We start from the raw sequence: 27,376 nt of genomic DNA on the forward strand, positions 1-27,376 counted from the left end.
GGATTTCGGTACTAGTCATCAGTACAGTTCAACATCGGCAATCTGATTAACAAGAGAGGTAAATGAGAAATTTGGAACGAGTAAGACATAGTTGTTCTGAGGTATTTTCCCTGGTACTGAAGGCAAAGCCTCCTCAAGTATTTACCTTATGGATATCAAAATTTGTACTGGGTCTGGCTGAGCTGGAATTGGTTTTCCCCTGTAGCAGCCCTCATGGTGCTGTGTTTTATGTTGGAGCTGGCAGGGTGTTGATAGCACACTGGTGTTGTGGCTACTGCTGAGTAGTGCTTACACAGCACCAAGGCTCTTTCCGACATTTCCCCCCCACAGTGGGACGGGGTGGGCAAGATCTCGGGAGGGGACACAACCAGGACAGCTGACCTGAACTGACCAAAGGGATATTCCATACCATATGACGTCTGCTCAGTATAAAGCTGGGAGAAAGGAGGAAGGGGGTGGGGTCACCCTTGGTCCTCCGAGGCAACCACTATGGGTATCAGAGCCCTGCTTCCTGAGAAGGCCCGACATCGCCTGTTCATGGGAAGTAGAGAATAAATCTGTTTTCTTTTTTTTGCTTCTGCGCACAGACCTTTGCTTCGCTTTGTTTATATTAAAACTGCTTTTGTTTTACCCACAAGGGTTGGCTATCTTATATTTTTTCCCCTCTTTGCCCTGTTGAGAAAAAAGGGGGAAGGGGTGGGGGGGAAGTGATAGAGCGACTTGGTGGGTACCTGGCATTTAGCCAAGGTCAAACCACCACAAAATTAAATTTAAATTACTTTAAAAAATATTTAGTATCTGACAGACTTTGAACCCGTTTTTTATACTCAAGTTAATGTCTTGAAAACTAATGTTAAAGTACACATATGAAAGCATTCACAAGTGAGTTAATTCAACCAATATTCAGTGGACTGTACAACTTGTCAGTCTCTTCCCTATGCCAGCACACACAAATATTTATAGTTTCATTTTATTAAACATCTAGACAGAAAAAAAAGGAAAAATTAAAAAAAGCCCCACTGAGGCAATTCACAGAAAGCACAATTTCTCTCAATGCTTTTGGCTCTTTATCACATAGTCTAAAGTGCAGGTTTCCTAATCATTCAAAGACAACTTAACCACATGATTTCTATTAGCATTAGTGAGAACCAAGTGGGGCTTATCCTACTTTGAGAGATTAACGTTAGTTTTTATTAACTCATTTCTTTAATTAGAAGGATTTTGATCCACCTATCACTTTCACATCTGTGAACTAAATTTCTGCAAGATTAATCAAAAATAGCTTCCTATATAGTGCACTGTGCTTCACCAAATAAGAGGGCATAGTATTACTACTTTGCTTTCAAATTTAATTACTCTATAATCCAATTGTGTACTTCTGGCTAATGTTTTTCTCTAGGAATTCAACTTCAGTTATCATCTGACCATCTTTTACTTTATATGCCAAAAGATTATTTCTTTTTCTTTGAATTGTTGCTTATTATCTCCTATCCCAAGAAACAATCTTTCAAAAGGACTAGCAAACTGAATAACAGATGGGAAAAGTTACATTTAGATACAAGAGCAAAAAAAAGTTTTAACTTATGGCCCTGTGAATTAGAAGGTAAAAAATCCAAAGACACTGAAGATGCATGCTTAACTTCACAGTGATTGCTACTGTATTGTGCCCTTGACAAAGATTCTGTTTCACCCAAGTATTTCCATTTATGTGAGTTGTTAAACTTAATAAAACTCCCAGACACCGTCGAAGAATGCAATATATGAGGACCATGTAACAGAAATTAAAAATTTTATCTAACAATGGAGTTGTTCACAGTGCTAGATCCTCTAACCTGACCACCTGCATAACAGAAGCCTGAATTAATTCAGGAAACATTTCCCTTCCTGAGTTGACATAGTATGCTTTTCTGAAGGAGATGCTTTCATCCAAGAAGGAATGAATTCCACATGTTAATTAATCTGGTAAAGGCCAGTGGTCTGAGTTAGTCCCAGTGGTTTTAGTAAAATTAAAAATAAAACCCGATTTTTCTGGAGATTACATGTTAGTTATCTCCTGAAATTTAAAGCAATATATCAACACTAAGACAGAATTCTTTGATATCAACACTAAGGCATTATTGCTACAATTCGAGCAATCAAAAAGCCTCTTACTTTTAATCTCAACTTAATTTTAAGAAATTATTGAAAGAAGACTTAATTATAGACGACCACTTGAAAATGTGCCAGTGCATAGCTCACATATGCAACTGCATATATCTGCCAGATCATAATGCAATTGTATGTATATATAACAGAAGCCTGAAGAAAAATGAGACAGTCCACTGTCTTCAGACTACATTTACTATTTAGTTACGGTAGCATCAGGATAAAATCTGCTACTGGTGAATATTTTAAAGAGAGAATAACTTTAAAAATACAGATTTTTTTTTAAAAAAAAAAAGGTTTTAAAAATTTGGCTATTATAAAGGTTTTTAAACACTGAAATATCTGAAATTTAAAAGAACATGTAGAAACACTTGGTTAAACAGAGCTCCACAGAAAATAACCCTCTGAAGGACAAACTCTCTGTCTACATATTTCACCTGTTAACTATTCCCACTTAGCTTGTGATCCACTATGGAAAGACTCAGAAGAAGACAGTATCATTTAAAGTAGGAAGTAAGCTTTGTGAGTCTGCTGCTTCCTTGGGATGCCATGAAGCTCTAATAGCAGAGCAAGACGTAATATAAACAAGCACACAGCAGAGATTTAGAATTCAGGACTAGATTTGAAGCTTGACAATGAATTTGCAGTGAGAATGTTTATGAAAAAGCCAGACTATATTAAAAACAATTAAGGATGGCAAAATCCAGCTTTATGCAAGTCAAATATCCCTTCAGTTTGTGAGTAGTCCCACAGCAATCAATGGAGAAGCATAAAATCATACCATCATGAGCACAAGAGGCCCTTAAACACCACACAGTTCAGCAAAACATACCTGCCAACCCCACAGATTTTGACAGAAAACAACCTCTTTTATCAGTCATCTACCTTTTCCTACTTATTCTACCAACTGTACATCAACTGATAAAACTAGCAAGTTTGAAAGTGTCACTAGTCTTGCATTTGGGAGCAATTTCATGTCATAAGCCCTGTCACTGCCAGGAAGTGAACTGTTTGCTGTGCTGTTGCCCTTCTTTCCTGAACAAACAAGTCAGCCAGGTAAAGAGACACCGCAGCAGTGCATCCTGGGGAGGCAGAAGGGTTGAGATTTCAGAGGCCTATTGACTCAACTCTCCATAAGTCTAGCTTCACTTCGTAATTCAGTTGTCCTGACCCTCAACTCTTCCCAGCAGTATAGTACAATATAAAGCACTTGCTATGTGTCCACCAACACAAGAGGGACGGCAGCTCTCGTTCCAAGGATGGACTCTCTCTGGCAGAGAAGCTGGAATCATGATTCCTCCTTCTACGCTGAGGTAAGTAAGTGGATTTGGATGCTAGGAAGGGTAGCCTAGCAAGCTCCCCTTATCCTGCACCTCTTTTTTCTGACTTACAGCCAAGAAAAGCCAGATATTACAAATTCCCTGGCACAGGCTGAGTAATGCTGACCTTGGACGGATACTGCTTTCACACCACAGGAAAAATCCATGTAACCCTGCTACAGCAAAGAGAAAGCAAAGAGCACCCAAGAAATATTTCCTAAGTTCAGGGACTCATTGTTCTCAGACGTCCTTTTGCAGTTTGACCTTTTGTAAGGTCAGGGCAGAAATGATCTTCATCTTTAGCCCCAAATTCCTGCAACCCTTTCCACAGCTGCACCTAACCTGCCACATGGAAGTTACAGGTTTTGCCCAGTGCCCAGCTGAAAAGAACAGGAGAAGCAGCTGGACAAACTGGCTGAACAGAGCATTAAGAGCTTCGTGCTGAACTTCACTGCTACTGAAATAAGGTAGAAAATACTAGAAGTTCAACAAGAGAGTATTGCAGCTGCTCCACGAGCCCCCAGACTAGAAACTGCATGACAGTTTGCAGCTTCATCTACTCTACTGTATAACAGCAGTCACCCGCAGATGGCAATCTACTTGAGTGTACATCCACAGCTCAGATTTCAGCTACTAAAAAAGTTTTTAGTTCTGCAAAGCTAAGGTAAACTTGCAAAGACAAATAGTTCCAACAATAACTCATTAAACACTTGTGGATTTGGAGTTAAGTTGCTTTTCAAACCATAAACTGAATAGAATGCAGCTAAATGACTCCTGAAGATCTATGGAACAGTTTTCAACTATTGTAAAATTAACAATGGAAGTGTTTGACACCTACCTCACCATCATTGTGATAAGCTCTCTCCCACCTGCTATCCTCTAACAGAGACCTACATTCTTCTGTAAACTCCATTTACAAAAGACACGGACAACTATGTACCTGGGCTTATAAAACTACAAAACCACAACTGGCTCCATAAGTTGCATCTTGACTATTTTGAAAGAACTAATTCCCAAGCTCTTTACTAAACTGCAGCCAAGCGTGCACTGACTTAGAGGAGACAAGCATCTTCTACAAAATGGCACCATAACATTAAATACCAAAATTACATAAACAATAATGAGAATTTAAGTAATCTGAACTCAAGATAACCCTTCCGTCTTCCCTCCATGTCTTAAAAACTGACTTAGCTAGTGCAAAGGTCAGTTTTCTACTTTGCAATACAAAGCACTTCTCAGTAGCTCATGAAGAGACACACAAATACTGATTTTCATTGAGAAATACTGACAATGAACTAAAGGCTAGTGGAGAATGAAAATCCCACCCATGTCTGACAACTGGGAAATAAGACACATTTGAAAGAGGTTTTTTTAAATACATTTTTAATACAACTTACTTGAAGTTTTGCTAGCTGAGCTGTGCGAGACACTATTTTGTTGTAGGGGTCAACAATTTTGACTCTAATTCTAAAAATAAGAAGAGAATTTTATTTATAGCGGTATTAATAAATAATATGATAGAACAATTAAGAATGTATACTTTCTAATTACATAATGAACAGCATACCTATCAACAGTACTTTGTAGAGCACCAATTCTAGTCTGCATCATTTGGAGGACACCTGCAAAATAAGCAGATTTTTTACACGGAACACCTGTCAATTATAGAAAGAACTACTCTTCAAATCATAGTAACTACTGCAGACTACTTTAGCATAAAAAAAAAACAATTTCCCCCTTTATAACAAAGCATTCAAACAGATTGAAATTAATAAAAAAACACAGCATATTTGGAAATAAACTGAGCAGGTAATAGGTCGCTTACTGAATGTTACAGAAAATTTATTGGTAGAGAACACAAACCTACAGAAGAAATACCACTCTGAAATCCATCATATGTTAAGTTTCAAATAATATTTAGAGTAGATGTTGCTTTCTAAGAGAATGATGATCAGGACTGCTGTTCAAAGGCTTATAACCTGGTACGAACACCTGAACATGATATACAAAAATGGCGTAACCTATTTAACACTATTTATTTAACATAGTAACTAGACACTTCACAGAAAACAACAGACAAAGAGGACTGAGAAGATAACCAATTCTATTTCAAGGTTTTCTTCCCGTGCATAAGCATCTTTAGCAAGAAGTATCAATGTTGTGAGGTCATCTAATTTAGATTACAAACAGAGCAAACTACCCTAATCATGTTTGTTCCAGATTAGTTTGGCAAAGCAGTACAAAGAAAGCCCACAAGCATGTTTGTTCTTTTCTTGTTAAATTGCAAAGTAGTCAAGGGTAGCAGTCATTTTTTGCAATATGGAATCAGCCTGCTGAGAATTTAATTAAGTTATACAAACCCAGGCCGATGAAATTATTTTTGTTCCAGTTATTGTTAGCATTCCCAAACATAAGTTTTTGTAAAGCCCTGTTTACAAGCATGTCATCATCAAATTGGATAAAACTGCAATATGATACAGTAAGATGGAAGATTAATAGAACTACTGCTAATAGTTTTGTTCAGCTTGTCCTGTACTAGGACCGTTTCTCACATATTTTGTATAAATATTCAAACTCCTATCTTCTCCATATTTCAGAATTATTAACTTGGCTTGGGGACAGACTTGGGCATTCTCTGACATTTATACATGGAATGGTAGGCATGCAATTCTCACGCACCAGAGGATGAAGATATGAGATACAGTGAAAAGTTGGCAAAATAAGCTGAATTTTCTATGCTACATTGCAATAATGGGGGAGGGCCAGCAGCATAACATTGCTACATCTATGGCTGTGACATTGCTATAAAGCATATAGCACTCCTCTTGCCAGAAGGCAGAATTAGGATGGGTGAAATGGCAATCTACCCTCCCCATCTGCTGTATAAGATAGGGGATGATACTATTTAGCCTGTCTTGAGCTACTTACAGATAGAAAAGAGTATGTACACCAGATGAGTGTACCATTAAAAAAGTGCGTGGACCTAAAAAAGAAAGGACTCTACAAGCTGAGTATATCAATTTGAAACGTTTCATGAGATTCACTTTTGCACATCCTAATGATTGTGCATCCTTGTGAATGAGTTCCATAATCTTCACTTACTAACTTTCTTGATAAACATACCAAGAGCTATGCATTTCTTACTTTGTAGTCAAAATTTCTGCTGACATCCATCTTTTCTTTTTCTTATGAATCCTGACTCAGTGTTTCTCTACAGTGACCATATATCACGTGTCACACAAGCAGGGAAGAGATGAGAAAGTTTTGCAAAACTTAAAACATCATCTTTGTGTGCATAGACTTTTGTTTTTCCTGACAACTGGAGACATCAGTAGAAACGTCAGTCTGAAGTATCAAATGCTTTTCAGGATTAGAACCTCTACATGCTTCTCCTTCTCTCACACACAGAAAAGGCCTCTTAAAGAGCATAACCCTAAGTAAATGGAGACATTTCAACAAATTTAAGGTGAAATAGATTTTATTTTTACTTTGTGTTATTAGCTGTAAAACATGCATAATTAGTACATCTGCCTTATAGAAATGTTTTATAACTGAACAGTTGTTTTGAAGTACTTCATTCTTTCCTCAGAGCAATTTTAGGAAGGAATGCCTTCAGAAACAACCATGATTTCAGAAAACACAATTCCACTGAGCACAAATTGCTGAAGATCGTGACTGGGATGTATATATCAATCACAAGACTGATGACAGAATCCTATCTACTTCTTATTTGGAGGATGAACATAGATTCCAGTCTTCCTATGCTTAATTTTCCAACTGTTTAAAAAGCTATTCAGGGGCTACCATTGCTAGATTAAATAGGCAGTTCTTTATTGTTGTAGCTATATGCATAGGCTAACAATCGAATACTGGATTGAACAAGTTCCAAAGACTAAGAAGATACTATAACTGTCAGTAACCAGAAACTCTCTGGTTATGTCAAAATCTGGAAGCAGAAGAAGGAACAAAGAAAAATTACTTAGCAAGTCACAAAACAGAAGGGGAAAAGAGGATATGCTTGGATCCCACAGTATACGCAAATTAGCATGTTATAGAGGTAAATATTTTTCTGCACAAAAAAAAAAAAACAAAACCATATCAGGTTCCCAGCAAGTGACAAATGGCAGGTCTAATGACTTCCTGGCACAAGAACAATATACTGCAACCATTTTTCTGTATAGATTCAATGGCTCCTAAATAAGGCCTTTGAAAGTCAGCAGTTTATGTTAAAATCATAGAGTCATAGAATGGTTTGGGTTGGAAGGGACCTTAAAGATCATCTAGTTCCAACCCCCCTGCCATGGGCAGGGACACCTTCCACTAGAGCAGGTTGCTCAAAGCCCCGTCCAACCTGGCCTTGAAGACTTCCAGGGAGGGGGCAGCCACAGCTTCTCTGGGTGACCTATTCCAGTGTCTCACCACCCTCACAGTGAAGAACTTCTTCCTTACATCTAATCTAAATGTACCCTCTTTCAGTTTAAAACTCATTACCCCTCATCCTATCACTATACTCCCTGAGTCTCCCCTTCTCTTCTCCGGGCTGAACAACTCCAACTCTCTCAGCCTGTCCTCATAGTGGAGGTGCTCCAGCACCCTGATCATCTTCATGTCCCTCCTCTGGATCCTCTCAAGCAGGTCCATGTCCTTCTTATGTTGGGGGACCCAGAGCTGAACACAGTACTCCAGGCGGGGTCTCATGGCAACGGAGTAGTTCCCAAACAGTGGAATAACACAAAGGTATGTATTTAACTTAGTAGTCCCTTACTAAGAAAAAAATATCTCAGTGCAATTAAGATTATGTGTTAAAGCCTCTTTGGTTAAAGATTTGCAAACGATGTAACACGTGCATATGCACAAACTTGGTACTTACAGCAACAGGTACCAGCTAACGTTGCAACAAAATTAGGCTTATTTAGAAAAATATATTAAAAGTTCAAAAAGACTTAATTGCTAAAGTTGCTCAGAACTGACTACCAAAATACATTTTCCTACAAAGCATTTATGCCAGAGAAGTATCAGCCAAATCTTCTCCCTGGAGCTCCATCTACTGACATCAAAAAAAAGCTGCCATATGTTACTCCTTGGAAGCTTAACATTAGGGGCCAAAGTTGGCAGCAAACGATGTTCCCTGCACAGATATTAAAAGTGCTTCCTCCATCATAAGAATTAGCAAGCAAAATACAACAGTATTTACCTTCCAGGGATTCAATTCCAGTTGCTTGGGCCAATAGGTCTTCATGTCTTGCAACAACCTTAAAAGAAACAGAGTAGAGAAATCAACTCAGAAAAATGGGTACATGTGCCTGAAAGGAATATTAATATATCATCATCATCATTCCTACATTAGGCCTTAAAATATCATCACATCTACCTTAGGCAGACACAGGAAAAAGCAGCCACACCTTAAAGATGAAAGGGATTTCAGAGCACATTTTAATTCACAGAAGCGACAAGCTCAGAACGAAGAGAGGGTCAGTGACTGCAGCGTAGCTGACATCTTAATTAAAGCCAGCAGAGTAATCACATTTCAACACTCCCTCATATATAATAGTAATTGTAAAGGTAAGCTTATTAATAACACAGTAATAACGTATATTCACATTTTAAATAGTTTCTTTTCTATTTACAACATTTAGAAACTAGTTCCCAAAGAATTTACTAATTGGGGCAGGGAGTGGGAGGAAGCAGGTTCTGAAACTACACACAAAATTAGCATGAGTTCTCACTGCAAGGTCCACTGTGGATTTGTGGTGTCTGCATAGATTTTACCAAAAAGCCTTCTACTATCCAAACTCAAAAGCCCTTCTAAAGGTGTGGAGGTGTGTTAACATAGCTTATATTCGCCCAGCTAAAGGTAAGCCTTAGAGCCAAGGCTACTCTCCAGCACAGGGTGAAAAGGTGCAAGTTAAACCATTCCCTATCTTATCACAGTTGTCATCACAAAACACAGGCCAGAGTTTCTGATACCTGACATGATCATTTGGAGTCAGGGAACATCCTTACAAGGAAGAGTGGAACCTCCATCCATACAGAGATTGGCTGCAGGAACTGAAAGCAAAGCAGTATGTGGCTTCTTGGTAGGAGCATTAAGTGTGGGCTTGACGAGTTAAGTGTCAGATTCACAACTCATTTTGCTGCAAGCTGTACCTTTAGTTACTGCTTGCAGAATACACTGGGCAATTTCAGAAGCAACAAGATCTTAAGATTACTAAACTTTTGACTACTTTGTATCAACCACTCCAGAATAACAGGTATGCTTTAAACTTACTTGTAAATGAAGCTCCTTATCCAACTGACTGATACCTTGGGCAAGTTTTGCCAGTTGCTCAGCTATCACAGCCTGATGGATAGACTGGGAAGTGTAAGCTTTCACATCAAAGTCTTCTCTGAAGAAGTCAGCATAACATTCTGAAAAAGATTTAGATTTTACCTTCATACTTCAAAACAGTTTAATAATATTTATGGACCTAAAGCATACACTTCTCTGACTTTCACATTCTACAAATGTAACAGCATATGTTCGCTACATTGCATAATATACACGAGACACTGATTTGAGAAGAGACCACAATCAAGAGAAACAAGTTTGGAGCTGATGACTGAGGGGAGTGGCGTGGGGTGTAAATGGTGAAAAAGACACATGTTCCTTTATTCACCACAGCCTCTTCTTGAGTAGAATACACTAAAAAGTATCCATATCTTCTTCTTCAAACTTTACAGTGTAAGCAGAGTGAGGCCGTTGAGGTTGTACCATAATCAAACACACACCAGCCACCTTCAAATCACTGAGGATCGAAGTGGCATGAGAACAACTTCATGAAATCATCACAGACTCTTACAGCGGTATTTGCTGTAAATACTAAAATAAGAAATGATACTGCAGTGATGACTCTGGATCAAGTTCCGAGTTTGCAGGCAGCGCACGCTGGTATTACCAAGCACCTTCGTCTCCCCCCTTTCAGTGCCCTTTTTTTTTTTTCCCCCTTTAGGAGCAACCGACCACAGGTGAACACGCCGCCTCGCCGGACCGCGCCACCAGGACCCCCCGCCAGCGGCGGGAGCTGCCCTCCCCGAGGAGGGGGAGGCTCAGCGGCAGTCCCCAGCGCCTGCCGTCCCTCGGGCGCCGAAACTTTCCGTGACTTGACAGCACAGGGGTTCACCGGCACCTCCTCCCTGGCTCTGCCCGCCCAGCCCTTGCCAAAGACCCTCCGTCTTCTCAGGGCCGCCGGCGACCCGCGACGTGGCCCCGCCGGCGGGGTCACAGTCTGGCGCTGCCCCTCGCCCGCGTCGAGCGAGCGGCGCGTCCCCGCCCGCCCCGCCGCCAACGGCCGCGCCTCACCGTCCGCCAGCAGCTCAGCGAGGGCCGGGGCCGGGGCCGCGCCGCCGCCCGCCCCCGCCTCCTCCATGCTGGCAGGTGCCGGGAGCCCGCGCGTCACTCCCGGGCGGCGGCGCGCGGCGATGATGGCGAAGGAGCGCGACGGAACGGGGCCGCCCCGCGGGCGGGCGGCGTTGGCGGCGGGGCGCTCGCGCACGTGGTGAGCGCGGGACCGGGCCGGGCGGGGGCCGGCAGCGATCCGGGAGCCCGGCGGGGACCAGCAGCGGGCCTGGCCGCAAGGAGGGGCGGCGGCAGCCGGGTGGGCCGGGGCGGCGGCGGCGGCAGCGGCAGCGCGGCGCTCCTCGGGCCCGCGCCCCCGGCACCCGGCAGGCACCGCCGCGCGGGAGCTAGCGCAGGCCGGGGTGGTCGGGCCGCAGCCCCCGCCGTGCGGGGGGAGGCGGAGGGAGCTGGAGCGGGAGGACGAGAGACGCCGGGCCTAGGCTGAAGCAGGGGCGGTGCTCGCTGGACGTGGGGGGAGACTTTCAGCGTAAGGCCTGTGGGGCAGGGCAGGGGCTGCCCTGACCCCCCGAGACCGGCCTCGGAGCCGGGCCTGCGCTGCGGGGCTGGGCTGGAAACCTCCTTCCCACCCTGAACGGTCTGTGCCGCAAGGAATGAAAACACGAGGGTGTTACGACGAGGGTACTATAAATTACAGCGGGACGCCGGGCGCAGGGCCGGTGGTCATAGCTGGTGGTGGCAGAAGGCTTGTTCTGATGCTGTGTCAGTGACAGACTTCTTGCGTGATGCTTTACCAAAGAGCAAGTCCAGTTTAAGCTCTAATGCTTTGCTGCATGGCGTATGAGAAATAGCTGAATTACTTACACACGAACACTGTTTGTTTTTTCAGATGCTAAAAGAATTGTTAATTATACATGATTGGTGACATCATAGAAACTAAACAATGCCAACTAAAAGATCCCATGGATTTGTTTCATTCTGGGCAAGTTGTAAAAATATGTGCCCCTATGGTCCGCTATTCAAAGTAAGTAACTGTCATGTCAATTATATTTTCAGTGTATTTTCTCTGAGGAAGTTTATCTTGACTGTAAAAACAGGGATGATTACCTTTTTTCTCCTTTATTTAAGATGGAGATAGACATGGGACATGTTTTATCTTATGATTATGCTCGGACATCCCCAAAGTACTGCATGTCAGAACAGCATTTTAGAATAGCTAATCAGAAAAATTACTTTACTATTTATCTCTTAATTTTCATGTGTCTGCAGGTTGGCTTTCAGAACCTTGGTTAGGAAATACAGTTGCGATTTGTGCTACACACCAATGATAGTGGCAGCTGATTTTGTGAGATCTGCAAAAGCTAGAGACAGTGAATTTACAACAAACAAAGGTATTTTTTTTAAGAAACCATTGTCTTGTCAGAATGTTTTATGTGGTGATAAACCAAATTGGCCAAGTGAATGAAGTCTGTCACACAACTTGACCTCCGTTAACAGTTTTGTTATATCTGATTGATTGTAAAACCATAAAAATATTCTAGGTGAGAGTAAGCACATTCCTGTAATAGTGTGTCAAATTAAATAGTGGAAAACCTTGTCTCCACCTGAAATCAGGGCCTGCAAACTGATTCAGATGTGTGGTGGGTTGACCACACATAGCTGGCCGGCAGCTGTGTACCCACACAGCTACTCACTCATTCCGTCTCCACTCTGCCAGCAGTACAGGGAGAGAATGGGAAGAGCAAAAGCAAGAAGAACTCATGGATCAAGATAAAGTCAGCTTAATAAGTGAAGGAAAGAAGGAGAAAAAACCAAGTGATGCAAAGGCAATCACTTCCCACTCCACACCAGCAGACCAATGCCCAGCCCGTCTCCAAGCAGTGGCCATCCTGGAACACAATTTCCATGTCCCAACCCACTTTCTTCTTCCCCTACCACTCCAGTTTTATTCCTGAGCTTGATGTTATACAGTATGGAATATTCCTTGGGCCAGTTTGGGTCAGCTCTCCCAGCTGTGTCTACTCCCAATTTCTTTGCTTGGGGCAGGGGGAGGTAGAGTGAGAAAAAGAGAAAGTTTTGACACTGCAAGTACTGTACAGCAATAGCCAAAACACTGGTGCATTATCAATATTGGTTTAACTCCATCCCAGCCAGACCCAGTACGAGATGGTAGTAAGATTCTTTTCCCAGCAATTGCTGTTTCTTGTGTGTTTCAGAGATGAACACTTCACTCATTGCCAGGAAAAATTTTCTAGTCTCTAAAAAAAATAATAGGGTTGCTGAATGTGAAAAAAAAATAGACCAGACACTGATATGGTGGAATCAAGGACTGATACTGAAGCAGGGTTTCAAATTACCTGGAGTGGAAAGGGCTGTTGATGGTCTCCTTGAGATATTGAGATGGTGATAAAAAAGAGCAAGAAGGCAAGAAAAGACCAGAAAGTTGAAGCATGGCTAGGGTTGGTGGGGAGAAGCAAGGCTTTAGGCATGGTATAGAAACATAACCAGAACACATACAAAAAGAAGGGGTATAAGTAGTTGTACAGAGTCCTAGCTGTAAATCAAAAGAGAAAAGTGGTATGAAATATGTGGGAAGAGGTGACAGTAACGAATCAGATCCGCTGGCATGAAGTGGCTGCAGTAGAAGAGTGTAACAAGGAACACACAAGCATAGGCTGCAACTGGAGGAATGAAGAGAGCACTGCTAACGTGCTAGTCAGATTGGTGTGTAGGATCTGTGAAGTATGGCGATTTAATCTATTCAGACCACTGAATTGGTGGTTTCATAAGTGAATATATAATAGCAGGGGAAGTATATTTCATTATTTTAGCACTGGCTGTTTACTGTGGCGCATTATTCAAACAGAACAGCGGTGACAGAGAAACGTCACATTGGGAAGCACAGGTAGACTCTCCTACTAGTGGAATTCAACTTCTAAAAAAGCATGAATAATTCTTTGTGTGTAAAAATAAATGAGTAAGAATATAACTGACAATATATATGGCTCAAAGGTCCACAGAGCCACTAGTTTGTTCCCTTTGAACTTATTTACACTTCTGATCTACACAATGTCCTGTGGCATTGAAGTTCCACGGGTCAGATAGGTAGTATATTCTGAAGGGTGCAAGGATGGGGAAAGAGGAAACTCTCCTTTATGCTGTAACTTTGCTGCCTGATAACAAGGGGTACAAAATGAAATGTTCTAGGGTTGTAAACAATATCTTTTCCCTATTCACCTCTTCCATGCTGGCCTTAATTTTATAGCCCTCTAAAACATTCTGCCGCAGACACCTTTGCCAATATTACAGTATTTACATTATTAGCATTTATGCTTTTAACAAGTAGCTCCACAACAGGTTGTGAAATTTTACTGTGGTTTTATGTTTAACTTCCTGGCTGTTTGGGGATTTTGTCTTCTAATTAGCAGAGTAGGTTTGGAGCCTACAGTTGCAATTTCTGTTTTCCATCTTCTTTTGACTTGCGGAACCACGACTCCACAACCTGTAAGGTTGTAAAGTAGGTATCTTTATTCAGCGCTGAGGCACATGGGGGATCTCTCCACCACAAGCCCCACCGTGGTAATTTGTCTTGGCTTTATACAACGAAGTGTTACATAGTCATGATAGTTTCAAAAACGGCTATACATATTCATAATCTTTCTCTGAAAAGGCGGGTTTTATTATAATGAGTTCTAAGAAGTCATTTCCATATGCTCCGCTCTGGTCTCCTACTGGTTGCGCCTCCAGTGTCTCCTGGTGGTCCTGGGCCGGGGTCTCAGAGATGAAGTCAGTCCTCTACCTCACTGTTGAACTTTTCACCTCTGTCTCTTGCACATGCCCCCTGGACCCTCAGCGTTTCTCCAAACCACAAAGCCAGTTCAGGTTTAAGTTGCTTCGGGCAGCAAGTCTTTGGTCTTGTCAGGAACTTCTCTGTAGCAGATCCCCTTACACAATGACTTAAAATATGTTGTTTCAGCTAAATAATTGCTATCCTGTTAGCCCTTAAGTGTTAGTTCCCTTTATCACTTTGGCATTGACATTTCTTTGTTGTGTATTTCTAAAATAGAAGTAGGTCTTTGTGGCTGCTGCTAAAAAATTTAATATGGCTAGACTCTGTATTTTTGTTACTTAATGCTCAATCAAAAATTAGGAGTGTGGGATTATTCCAAAGTATTAACTGCAATAATATAAATAACTTTGGTAGACCACTGTCTTAAAATGGACACTGTTTTGAAAATATGCAAGGGATTTTTTTTACTTGCTGGATTTTTACGTAACTTCTAGAAGTGTCTCAGCTTGATTGAGAGGGTACTGCTGCCCTCTCTGACTTAAGCTCTGCTACTTCAAGAACTAGTTATTTTCCACTAAAATAGAAAAACCTTCAGAAGCACTTGTGGTCTTTTCAGTACCAGAAGTGCACTTGCTGTGTGCATTTGTTGGATCGTCTCCTTCCATCAGTGCTTAGATATCTCCCTTCCTCTTAACTGCAGCAATTGTTTATATGGAAAGCGAGTGCTAAGACCGAGATATTTTTAGATGCCTTTAATGTAATGCAGTAGCTGTAAAAGAGGAGAGCATGTTCCAAATGACCATCTGGCTCTCTGCAGGGGCTTAGTAAATCACAAGTAGTTCAACAGACCCAAGTTGAGGAGCACTGACACTTTGTTTTCCCACTTGAGACAAAGCTGCTAAAGCTGCCTCTGCCCCTGTGTTCTCATTCCAACCCTGCATATTGCATAGTGGATAAAAACCAGCCACGCTGGCACAGAAGAGGAAAAAGATGGACTGGGGTAAAGAAGGGCAAAGCTTGTGGGTTGTTTAGCTCCTTTCTGAAGGGTTGGTTCTGTAAGCAAGTTTCCCACTTGGCAAGACAGCCAGCCATGTCAGCACAGCAAAGGGGCAGCATGCAGCCAAGAAGGGGCAGGCTGGGAGGGGAAGCATGAAGGCTGCTGAAAAATAGAGAATACTTAGTTTTGTATATCATCTTTGTGAAAGAGAAGCATCTGACCAATTTCAGTCAGAAAAAGTCTATGTTGAGCCAACAACCATCCAGGACACATATGTATGTCTGAATTTCCTCCTCTCTTGATAGACATATTCATTTAGTAACCACTGGTCAGCTACCTTTTTTTTTTGTGATCTAGGGCTCACAGAATCACAAGATAGTTGAGTTTGGGAGGACCTCTGTAGGTTGTGTTATCCAGCCCACCTGCTCAAGCAGGGTCACCTAGAGCCGGTTGTCCAGGACCATGGCCAGACAGCTTTTCAATATACAAAAAAAATTCAATATTTAGAATTTCTTCTTTTTTTAAATCTCTAAATATCTTTTCATTGGAGTAGGTGATCATCCATTGATCGTTCAGTTTGCTGCTAAAGAAGCACAGGTTTTGTGTGATGCTGCCCGTATCGTCTGCCCTTTTGCAGATGGAATAGACCTGAACTGTGGCTGTCCTCAGAGGTAAGGTTTTGAAAAAGCTGATGAAATAATGATGAAATAATTTGAGAATAAAGAATACTGGTCTGTGTTTTCATGTTAATTTCTGTCCTAACTTTAAAATAAACTTCAGGAGAGAAACAGCTTTTTAACCTGTCAGAAATGTCTGTGTGGCAGGACACTGTTCTGAATGTTCTGAGATGCCTGTCACCATGGTGAGACAGGGAAAACCAGGTGTATTTGCCAACTTGCCTTTTTTCATTTCTAAGATATTGAGTGTTGGCTCAGAAGTGAAATGTCCATCCCTTTTCAACAGCTGTTAAATATGCATTACCAAAAAGAGCTTACTGCAAATAATTTGGAGAATGTTTTGAGAAATGATGTGGCAATTCCCAGAATAACCAGACAAGTCCCTCATGTCTCAGACTTCTGCAAGTGAAGGATAGTCTCTAAAGTATAATTATACAGATTATATTATTCAGGAAGTGCTGAAAAGAATTTCTTCCATCTTTTATTAAGTTCATAAGTACAGTGAATTAGTGATCTTCTCACATAAATTGATAAAGATTTTGTCTTGACAGTGAAACAGAGTAATAATGCAAAAATGAAGATTCTTGCTAACTGGTTCAATTGAGAACAATTTATTACATGCTTGTCAGGCAGTCTTTTTCTAAGTGAAGACCTCAAAAGTAAATGTAGGAAAGCAAAAGATAATACTACGGTGAAAATACTTAATTTGTCTGTTCTAATTAGGTTGTCTTGACTTAAAATTATAGTACCTGAGAAAACTTTCTGGAGAGATCTGAGACTTGAGAATGGAAGTATATTTTTTTCCTAAGCTAACTACAGTTACATATACCAAACTGTAACTTCCTTTTAGGCCAAAATTACATGCTTACATTTGAATCCTTTGTTTCTTGTGCATTCTGTCTTCAAAACAACAAAACTTTGTGCACTTAATCTGCCTTTATAAGAAAAATTGTTTAAGAAAAAACCTGCTGCTGTTAAGTGGAAACAAAGGTTATTTCCTGCCAATCAAAGTAAAGTGTTTTGCAGTTGAGGGAAAACAGAATATTACTGAAAAAAAAACCCAAACCAAAACCAAAAATCTTCCTTTTCAATCTAGAGTCATTTTCTGTTCAGAAAAATCCATGACCTAATGGAAGGGGAAACATCAAACTACTTATTTTATGTATGACCTAAACCATTGTTGATTAAATGTTAATTTATCTTCCTTGTGAGTCCATTTTGTATACAGAAAATTGAACTGGAAGAGATTAGTAACTTCTCCAAAGTTCTAACAGCACAGTGGAGACTGAATCAGGATCTAAAAGCTGGTGTCAAACTGCAAACAAATCATCGATCTACAGCCAGTACTATCTCTGTTTACTCAACCACACATTCTAAAGGTCTTAAGGAAAGAAACTGATGTGTTTGACTGAAATTGATCTGCATTTTTCAAATGTAAAACACAAATGTTCTTTTTCTTTTAAAGATGGGCAATGTCAGAAGGTTATGGTGCTTGCTTAATAAATAAACCAGAGCTAGTTCAAGATATGGTGAGACATGTACGGAATCAGATTGACAACCCTAGATTTTCAGTATCTATTAAAATAAGGTAGGTTTAACTTAAGTGCTGTTTGTGGTACATGGAAGAATCCTTTTAATTTTTTTAAAGAAACATGTTAGTGTAGTAGTTATACTATAATACATGTAATTCTGTTAAAGTAATATTATACGTTATAATAATTTCCTTACATGTGAAGACTGCTGGGATTTTTTGACCTCAGATGGTGAAAGAATATCTGGGGCAAGTAATCCCAAACTTAGATAGTAGAACCAGCACAGCCTTTGACCACTTACCCAGATAATATACTGGATGCTGGAATTTTCTTGCAATCCACATGACATGAAAGTAGAAATTAAAAGGTCTAGGGTTCCATAAAAGAAAAGTAATGCATAGTCTGTATCACCACAAGGATTTACTGAGCTGCTGGAGGCCAAAGCCACAGTTGCTGTTGACTCTAAAGTGAAGGGTAGCAAAACCGGGAACTGGTCCCCACAGCTGCTTCCCTTCATCACTAGCTAAATCTGTAAACTGTTGCTTTGCATTGCTTTGTACCACTTCATCCGCTATTTGTCCACACATCCCATGTGGCTTTTGCATATTTGTCAGCTAAGTCTCAACTTGGTTTGCAATCATTCAGGAAAGGGGAACTATTATAAATCAGAATTTTTTCCACAAAATATGCAAAATAATGATGTTTATTTTAGAATCTTTTCGGCACCCTTGCTCAATCCCTATAAAATTTACCATGTATTTTTCAGAGGTGATATGATTGGGAAATGCTAAATTAAATAGTGGTTTCAAAACATTAAAACTCATATGTCTTTATTTTAAAAAAATCTTTAGCTTCCAACAGTAATATTTTCTTTATTGATACTGTTACTTATACAAATCTGTGGTAACTCCTCCTTATGGAGGGGGACTTTTTATAGAGTTCAGGCAACTTACTATCTAATGGTTTAATTTCTTGGAATTTTAGGATCCATGAGGACTTAAAAAGAACAGTTGACCTGTGTCAAAAAGCTGAAGCAACTGGAGTTTCATGGATTACAGTACACGGGAGAAGTGTAGAAGAAAGACACCAGCCTGTACATTATGATGCAATTAAAATAATTAAACAAAGCATGTCTATACCTATTGTGGCTAATGGAGACATTAAAACTTTAAAAGATGCTGAAAATGTTCATCACTTGACAGGAGCAGATGGTAAGATTAAACATACTCTATTTTCTAAGTAAACTTACAAATCAGATTTCAAAGTATTTATTTTGGCTGTAAGTAGGACATGATTTGAGTGCTTTTCATCTGAGGAGACAAATGAACGAGGATATTTTAGATGCCTTGCAAACTCATAAACAGAATCACTTGTAATCATCAGAGCACTAGAGCACTGTTATTCAAAGCCACAAATAATTATTTCCGAGGCAAATTACAAAAGCTCTTTGCTTAATTATGCTCTCTCATCACTCAGTAGTGGAGTTCAGGGGGACCTTCAGACATTCATTCCATCTCTTTACGGAGCTGATCATCTTTTAAAGAACTGTAAACTTCCACTTGGAAATCTCTGCTTCCTGCATATGGGAGCAGATTTCTTACAGTAAGAAAGAATATGGCAGGAAAAGGAAATACTAAGCCAGATACTTAACAGTTAAGATGGTTAGCTTCAAGGACACAGTAAGGCATTGCACTCTCAGATCTGTATGTATTTACCTCGTCTTACCCTTCAGTGGTAAAATTCTGGGGTAAAGGATTGCCCTGCAGTTAATCACAGTAGATTCCTGCAACTGTCTATGGTTTCAAGACAATATGGAAGTTCAGTATATGTTTTGAAGAGGTGATCTGTATCTACACACTTTGGATCTTACAGCTAGAGAATAACAGGACAGAGACCGGTAGCTAGTATCATAAGGAAAAGTTCATGTGGCAGGTTTCTTTTGACACTATTGGTGTTTAATAGCAACAACAGAAAGTAGCTGAACCAAACTGTCATGCTGCTGCACTGACTTTCCCCCCAAATACAAAGCAGGAAGGAAATAAATACATAACAGAAAAGAATGTTCTTGTAGCCCAGCTGACCACCTTCAATAGCAAAAATATAAACCATCAGGTTTTTTCTGTCATGCACAGTAATGAAAAAAATTTGTCTTATTTGATCATCCTATTTTTTAAGAAGAGACTAAGTGTGATAGATTGTATGTTGACAGTGAAAACAGAATCCCTTAATCGCAGAAAAATTTCAGTAGAACTTGTATGGGTTTATCTGACAATTTGGGATTATAGTTGCAAATACACAGGCTCGTTCAGAAAGATTTACCGCAGATCGAGAGCCCTGAGATTTATATAATTGAGACATTGAGCTCTTACTGGAAGAAAATTCTAGGTCAGTGAATCAGCTGAGTTGCACTAAAAATTACTAAATTTAGCATTTTGCTACTCTTGTGTCTTTCCATCATAATTTTATGTTAAAAAGACAGGCTTGTGTATGTGTAGCAAATAAAAACAAAACACTATTGAATTGCAGTTTAAAAAGTAGGGAAGAAAGTGTCCTGTGTTCATTTCAAAATTTCTGGAAGGAGACGTCATCGAGTGAAATATGTTGATGGGTGTCGTAGGTACTCTGAGGTTTTGATTGTTAAATGGATTTCTCTGGTATAGCTATAATATTCATCCCTGTTGTTCTCCCATTACTTGTCTGTAAGCTTTGGGTGGTTGTCCTAAGGGGTGCTATACAAAATCCACAGGAAGATTTAATGTCAAATTTAAACTGTAATGTAACTTACTGCTTTAATTTCCAATTTGAAGGTATAATGGTGGCTAGAGGACTCTTAGCAAATCCAGCTATGTTTGCAGGATACGAAGAGACACCTTTACAGTGCATCCAGGACTGGGTTGACATTGCTCTTGAGCATGGAACTCCTTTTACATGTTTTCACCACCACTTAATGTACATGATGGAACGGATAACTTCAAAACAAGAAAAAAAAGTTTTTAATGTTTTATCAAGTACCTCAGCAGTGCTAGATTATCTGAATGACCATTATGGTGTGTGATAACTGAAAGTATTTAATTCTGTGTAAACTTGTATTTTGCAATTGACGATACATTGTTAAAGTTTTAATTGGGTTTCTACTTTTTAGTCACATTCATACATTGCAGAAGTATTTTCAACACAGCATAACATTATGATCAGAGTGATACTTTATATTTTTAGTATTTTTATGTCAGCATTTTTCACTTCAGAAGATACTCCAGATTCCACAGAGGTGGAATTCTATTTACAATGCGCTACTACACAGAGGATTGATTATTGTGAGACTCCAGTAATTTAATTTACTTTTTCACCAGACAATTGCTTACAGCAACATATTTGCAAAACTAGGGCCTTTCTTACATGAAACCTTCTAAAAGCAGGACTACTTATAAATAATACCAAGAATTTCAGACCAAAAGAATACAAAGGGAGCAATTACAGAATTTTTTGCTTTAACTGACATAAGATGTACTTTTAAATTTGAGTAGATTTTTCAGTCTTAAAGACTGTGAGGCCTTGAAGCCTAGTATAGTATCCTCTTTTAAATTAGATGTTCCTTTTGCAGACTAAAACTTTCTAAACTTACTTACAACTCAGAAAAATTCCACACTTCATATAGTAAAAGAAACCTGGAATAGATAAACCATGACAGAAAGAAGGAAATAGTAAAATGAAGAGATAGTTTAAACTAAGTACAAACTTAGCTGAATCTAAAATACAAGACTTGAAAGTTCAATCTAACTAAATTCAGTTTTGTTTATCTACTGTGAAATAATTATATAAAAGATTAAATCCCTGTCATCTACCAAAACAGAACTTTGTAGGTCAAAGAAAAGCTGACAGATTCTCTCAGTGAGGCTCTTGCAGTCCTTTCTGCCTGCTAGCATGTTGCTTATCAAAGCATGACAGCCACTTGGCTTTCAATCTTTGTATAGGAGGGAAATAGTGAAAATTAGAACAAGATAATAACATTACACACCAGCTGCATTTGTTCTGCAAGGGAAATTTCACAAATCTGTGCAGTACAATTATTTGTAATCAAATAATTTGTTTTCTTTATATGTTTACACAGAAATTCATACGAGAAATTGCTTAGTTTTCTGACTGATACTTCTATGAATATTCAAGTGAATAGTTCTAAATTTTCTAAATAAATTACTTGGGTTTGTATACAATTGTAATTATTTTTATTACACTATAAACAATGACAACCTGGGAGAGGGGAGGTTGCTTTCGATACTACTCCCCAAATCTTTTAATTGTTTAGATATCTAAAGTCTCACAGGTTTTTTTTTAATGCAATGACATAAGACTTGATCATTTTTCATAGCAGATATGTCTGATTTAGGCATACAAACAAAAGTTTGAAAGGCATGACCTGAGTCATCAAGTCTAATTAGCTATTTAAGACAGCAAAGCTACGTCACTCGTCTGATACGGTCACCTTCCTGATGTGTTAACAAATGGAAAACTACAGACATGCTTTGCTATCCTAGGCTGATTGAGACAATCTCTACAACTTTTTTTGGTGCGATAGGTTCTCCATTCTTTCAGACAACTATGGTTTTTGACTCTTCTGGATTGTAATGTTTTCTTGACATTGGATCAGCACAATCATGTATAGCATTCCAGGTAAAACTCCAGCAATGTCTTCTGCAGTTAATACTTCTCTTTCTAATGCCTCACTTTTCCTCAAGTCATATTCATTGTGTAATTTATGAGCTCCCAGTTTTACAGCAAAAATTTGTATTTCCCAACTGCATGACATTGTATTTTGAGACTGGAAATTCAGCAGTACAAGTTCATCCAACTGCAGAGCAATATTCAGTTTTTCTCAGTTCTGAAAATGCCTCCAGCCTCCTGCATCAGAATTAAAAAGTAAGACTATAACTATGCTGTAGAAGAAAGGAAGTCTTGAAAGTATTAACCAAGCCCTGTGTTAACATTTTCATAAGATTTTTATGATTTGGCAAGCAACTATTACTTGCTGTGAACTGTCCCATTAGCCACAAGGAGCAGAGAAGAAAAAGTTATTTATTACAATCAAGTAACACAAATGCAAGGCTGCTTCTTTTTTTGCTTTTTGTAATAGTGGGGAAATGGAATTTTAGAGGACTTGAGGACTTGAAATACCTTGACCTATTTAGGAACTGAATACTTGATGATTTTGAAGGCAGCAGTTGTTGTCCCTGTGTGAGATCAATCATAGAGATTTCTGCCTGAAGTACAAGACCTAGGTTGCTGTTAATATTGCTAGTAATTAAGGAGTGCTTGATCTGGCCAATTATGCATTATCGTAACAGTCAGTGGAAGTTTATCATCCCTTTTTGAGGGTGAAATGAATTGTATGCCTTCTTCCCTTCTGAATTTTGTGTGCATCTAAGCATACTTCTCTGTGTTTACATAGAATAAACTGCAAAATTGGAGTCTTAAAGCCATACTCTGAACAGCCATAGTGTTCAAATATACATAAATTGCTAAAGATGTGAGTTAGTTATTTAACTCCCAGTGTTGTTTTCAAATATGGTCATATTTCTCATAAGCCATTTGAATATGAGAAAATGCTCATGTCCAGTTTATAGGCACTAGATATATTCCTTCCCTGTATATATTACTTGTAACATTACCAGGTACTCTTTCTATTTTCTAATTTTCAAATTTTTTATTCTGCAAGTAAGATAAGATATAAAGCTTTGCTTCCTGTTTTAGGTCCTTTGCCTCCTGTAATCAATCCAGCTGTTTATATTAAGCCACCCTGCACAACAATGCCATATTCTCATAATACCTGTACTTCCTTGCAACTTTTACCCTGGTGCAGTAGCCCCAGCTCCCTCGTGCAGCCTGTACAATCCCATTTTCTCTATTCCCTACTGTTCAGTTTTTTCTTTGATCTCTTCTCTGTCTTGGGTTGATGGCTGGGTAAATGCAGCGTGTGATGATGAGACAGCTGTCATACAAGCCAAACTAGAATGGAACAAGTTTGAACTTTCTCTTTGCCTTTCTTTCAGCAGAGAATTCTGTCCTCTAACTAGCTGCTAATACACAGCCATTTCATACTTCTACTTCTGAATATTTTGCCACCTTACTGGTGGGAGAGAAAGGTATTTCTTTTAACTGTATGTTTTAAGGTTCATGAGTTTTTTCCTAAAGCAGCCAGCCATTATATATATTGTATGGTGTCATATTTATCACAGTGGGGTTCACTGTAAGATAGGCAGCCTTAGATCAACAACCCAGACTTCTACAACTTCAGTTAGAAACGGAAAAGGGAAGTCTCACAGATGTCTGAGGGAGGCTTCTCTGTTCCTCACATTTCATTCCAGGTTGGTGGGGAACACACATCAGCTGCAGTGGGAGTGCACAGCAGTCACTGCAGAGTGAGTCTTTCTGAGCTCTTAGGGAGCCCCTGAAGTGAAAAAGCAGACTCAGAGTCTCTGACAGCAGGGATGTGCAAATATAGTCCTGCCAGTATGAGGCTAGGCTACTGAGAGGGCAGTTTACAGTGCTAGTAAGAGGTGAGTAAGCAGCTCAGAAATGGAAACTGCTCTGGAATTAAAGGAGAGAAAGTCTTTAATAACATTTTAACAGCTTCAGTAAAGTATAATGGCTGTAGGCCAATAGCTAAAATGTAATAACCAGGACATACTAAGAGGCTATGTTTTGTCTGTGCTTCTGGTTAAATATGTTTGTGAAAACATCTTAAAACCCAGGCTGTTTCTGCTGTGTAGATTGAATTGAAATGGCAGGTTGTATGGCTCTCCGATATTTGTTATGCATAAACAATTATTTGGGATGTAACCTTTCATCCAGACATTGCTTGGCAGCATCTAGGAAAATGTTAACACACTGGCTCCATCCCCAGGCCACAGACCTGGGAAATTTTAAGAGTAAACAATTTCAGATTGTGAGCAGCTGCAAACAACTCAGCTCAAAACTGCTTATTCGAGAACCTCCTACCCCATGTCAGTTCCAGTGGATTAGAGTAACAAAGAACTGCTATTCACAACATTTAATCTGTCTCATTTTGATGGAAATTAATTGGGACAGAATCCCTAAAAGCAGGTAGTTGTGTCGAGTTGTGTCAGCTAGACAAGTTGTAACCTCTTCCACTAGAAGCACCTCAGGATCTGTTAGGGCTGCAGGCAAGTCAGTAAGCTGCTGAGTGGGCCCTGGCCTGAGCTAACTGAACAGGGTGTGGAAAATGTGATGTGAAATTGCTGAACATAACACACAACAGTGTGGGAAGCTGGTAAAAGCTGCAGATAGTGCTGGGAGGGATGGCTGGATTTCACTGGTGGTTAAGGGGCAGTTAGGTGGAAAACAACTGAACTACACAGATAACTGGAGAGTAGTTTTGAGAGTCCTTTCAGAATTAGAAATTTGCAGGGCCAAGAGTGCCCAATAACAGTATCGATACCTCAGTAACACCATGTAAGGCCAAGACTGCCCAAGTAATGATATCAGAAATACTGGATGTGGGTAGAGATACAGCAAAACTAGGAAGAACAGAGGAAAGTGATTAGGGGAGGGTTATGCAGGGGCAAAGAAAGGGAGTTACAAGGGTGTCATAATTTTGAGACGGTCAAGAAATGAGAAAATAGTACCAAGGTATGGAAATAATGTGCTCACAGCCTCACTATGCTGATGAAAAGCACAACACAGGACAGTAGGATAGAACAGGATCTTCTGAAGGAATATTGTTTTATTCATGAGGTCCAAACAGGCCTGTTTGACAGTGTTTTGAGACTGGTTGTTATTCGTGGTGTCTTGATGAATACTGGGCCTATTTTCCTTAAGAAAACAGATTTATAGAATCTTAATACATTAAGGTAGTGTAATGCATGGGGATGCACAACAAGGACACAGTATTTCAACTGAACTTCAGAAACTAATGAACATGCTGGAAAGCAGAGTTGAACTCCCTGATTGAATAAGCTTGAGTCATGGAGCGATGGCATGATCACAGCAAGATCCTGCAGCAAAATGCTTACAACCATTCCCTAAATGTGAAAAAGATACTAATTTTAACCTTTCTCAACGTGCAGATCTTTGCATTTTCCAACAAAGGTGTGGCTCCTTAGTAAATTCCCGCCTACCGTCAGACTCGGCTTTCCATCTGCCCCACACAGACCCCTCAGCAGTCCTTATTGCACGTCTCCCGCGGGCCCTCAGCCGCGGCGGCAGCCAAGGATGGCCTCTGGGGAGGGGGGAAGACGGCGGGGAGCGTCCCCTCCCCTCGGGCCTGTCCGCACCTTTCCCCAGCTGGGACGGCGGCCACGGCTCCCCGCCCGGCCCCTGCAGCCCTCCTGTCCCTCAGCCCCGTCCCGGCCCACATCCTGCGCGCAGGGGGCGGCCGCCCCGCGCCCCCGCCCCTCAGCGCTGGCGGGAAGGGCCGGCTCGCTTCCTCCCAGCGCCGTGCCGCGCCCCTTCGACAGCGGGTCGCCGCCATCAGGTTGAGCCGGGCGCCGGCGCTGAGGAGGTTGCGAAGGCCGGGCGGCCGTGAGGGCGGGCGGGACGGGTCCGGGGCGGCCCAGGCCCCCCTGGCTGTCGAGGGAGGGAGCGGGGACTGCGGGCAGCGCTTAGGGGCGGGAGCCGGCGCGGGGCGGCGGGAGGGAGCCGTCGGCCTGCGGCACGGGCGGCGCTGCGGTCTCCTCATGGGGGGGCTCGGGCCGACGCTGAGGGTCCTAGTCCCCACCTCCCTCCCCCGGCGGACGCGCTGCGCCCGAGGGGCAGCTTCGGGACCGGAAAGCACAGTGGGACCCCCACACCCCCCCAAGCTGCGTTAAGTTACTTAAAAATACTTCCCTTTGGAACTCTGTGGCCCAACGCGAGGCAGGCCGGGCCCGGCGAGGGCTGCCGGAGCCGCCGTGGCAATGGTGCCGGCGGCTGGGGTGTCGCGGGCCCGCCTGAGCCGCTCCTTCCTCCGCAGGCCTGCCGGGACGATGACTTTCCAGTGGACGGCAGTTGCCGCCTTTCTGTACGGCGAAATAGGAGTAATTCTCGTGCTCTGCCTGCCGTTTATTTCTCCACTGAGGTAGGACTTCTGTGTGCTGCACAACCCCAGCTCGGTCTTTTCACCGTTCTGCATTGATGGTACACTTTCGTTTTTATAAACACGGAGCTTTGCAGCGTCTTAAATTATTTGTGAATTAAGCTGAAGCAATGCTGTTTCAGACGAGCATCAGGAGTTTCAAGAAACATAAGCCTCCTTTAAGGATCTTTATTTGTTTTCTACACACTGCTGATTCATCCGAGCAGCTGTCGGGGCTCCCAGGATGAGCCCTGTTGCTTTGCTTCAGCAAGTGGGATGTCATCTCCCCCGCTTCTCGGAGGCTTGTGTCGTAGCCAGCATACAGGAGAGCATCTGGCTTCCCGTGCTGTGAGCTCAGTAAGAAATGAGAGGACGGTACAGCCTTTTCAGAAGCTGTTTGTCAAGTTTGTGAGGAGCAGCTTTAGAGCATTTTGGTGTGCACTAGGCATTGTGGGTGCTGAACAGATAAGAGACATCTGATATTCAAAGCTAACAGAATATAGCATGTGTAAGGGC

The 27,376-nt window shown here is 41.0% G+C and overlaps 2 protein-coding genes across 9 annotated transcripts in view; one reads left to right on the plus strand and one right to left on the minus strand.

Moving 5' to 3' along the window:
* COG5 (component of oligomeric golgi complex 5) overlaps positions 1 to 20,703 on the minus strand; it is a 214,829-nt gene extending 194,126 nt beyond the window's left edge. The window contains exons 1-5 of one of the 3 annotated variants that reach the window (XM_074869976.1): positions 20,579 to 20,703; positions 9,733 to 9,872; positions 8,659 to 8,716; positions 5,032 to 5,086; positions 4,862 to 4,931 (exon numbers count right to left, since the gene is read on the minus strand). In XM_074869976.1, the coding sequence (XP_074726077.1) occupies positions 4,862 to 4,931; positions 5,032 to 5,075 (114 nt within the window). In that variant the 5' untranslated portion in view covers positions 5,076 to 5,086; positions 8,659 to 8,716; positions 9,733 to 9,872; positions 20,579 to 20,703. Of the gene's footprint in view, positions 1 to 4,861; positions 4,932 to 5,031; positions 5,087 to 8,658; positions 8,717 to 9,732; positions 9,873 to 10,803; positions 10,914 to 20,578 lie in introns of those variants that run through there. The other 2 variants (XM_074869975.1, XM_074869977.1) reach the window with 2 other exon arrangements.
* DUS4L (dihydrouridine synthase 4 like) overlaps positions 10,916 to 27,376 on the plus strand; it is a 39,376-nt gene continuing 22,915 nt past the window's right edge. The window contains exons 1-7 of one of the 6 annotated variants that reach the window (XM_074869991.1): positions 10,916 to 10,999; positions 11,687 to 11,821; positions 12,067 to 12,188; positions 16,138 to 16,255; positions 17,727 to 17,849; positions 18,778 to 19,017; positions 26,771 to 26,863. In XM_074869991.1, the coding sequence (XP_074726092.1) occupies positions 11,712 to 11,821; positions 12,067 to 12,188; positions 16,138 to 16,255; positions 17,727 to 17,849; positions 18,778 to 19,017; positions 26,771 to 26,863 (806 nt within the window). In that variant the 5' untranslated portion in view covers positions 10,916 to 10,999; positions 11,687 to 11,711. Of the gene's footprint in view, positions 11,000 to 11,078; positions 11,099 to 11,686; positions 11,822 to 12,066; positions 12,189 to 16,137; positions 16,256 to 17,726; positions 17,850 to 18,777; positions 19,018 to 20,600; positions 22,005 to 26,220; positions 26,309 to 26,395; positions 26,611 to 26,758; positions 26,864 to 27,376 lie in introns of those variants that run through there. The other 5 variants (XM_074869985.1, XM_074869986.1, XM_074869987.1 and 2 more) reach the window with 5 other exon arrangements.

Source organism: Strix uralensis, chromosome 5 (assembly GCF_047716275.1).
Source record: "Strix uralensis isolate ZFMK-TIS-50842 chromosome 5, bStrUra1, whole genome shotgun sequence".
NCBI classification, from domain to species: Eukaryota; Metazoa; Chordata; class Aves; order Strigiformes; family Strigidae; genus Strix; species Strix uralensis.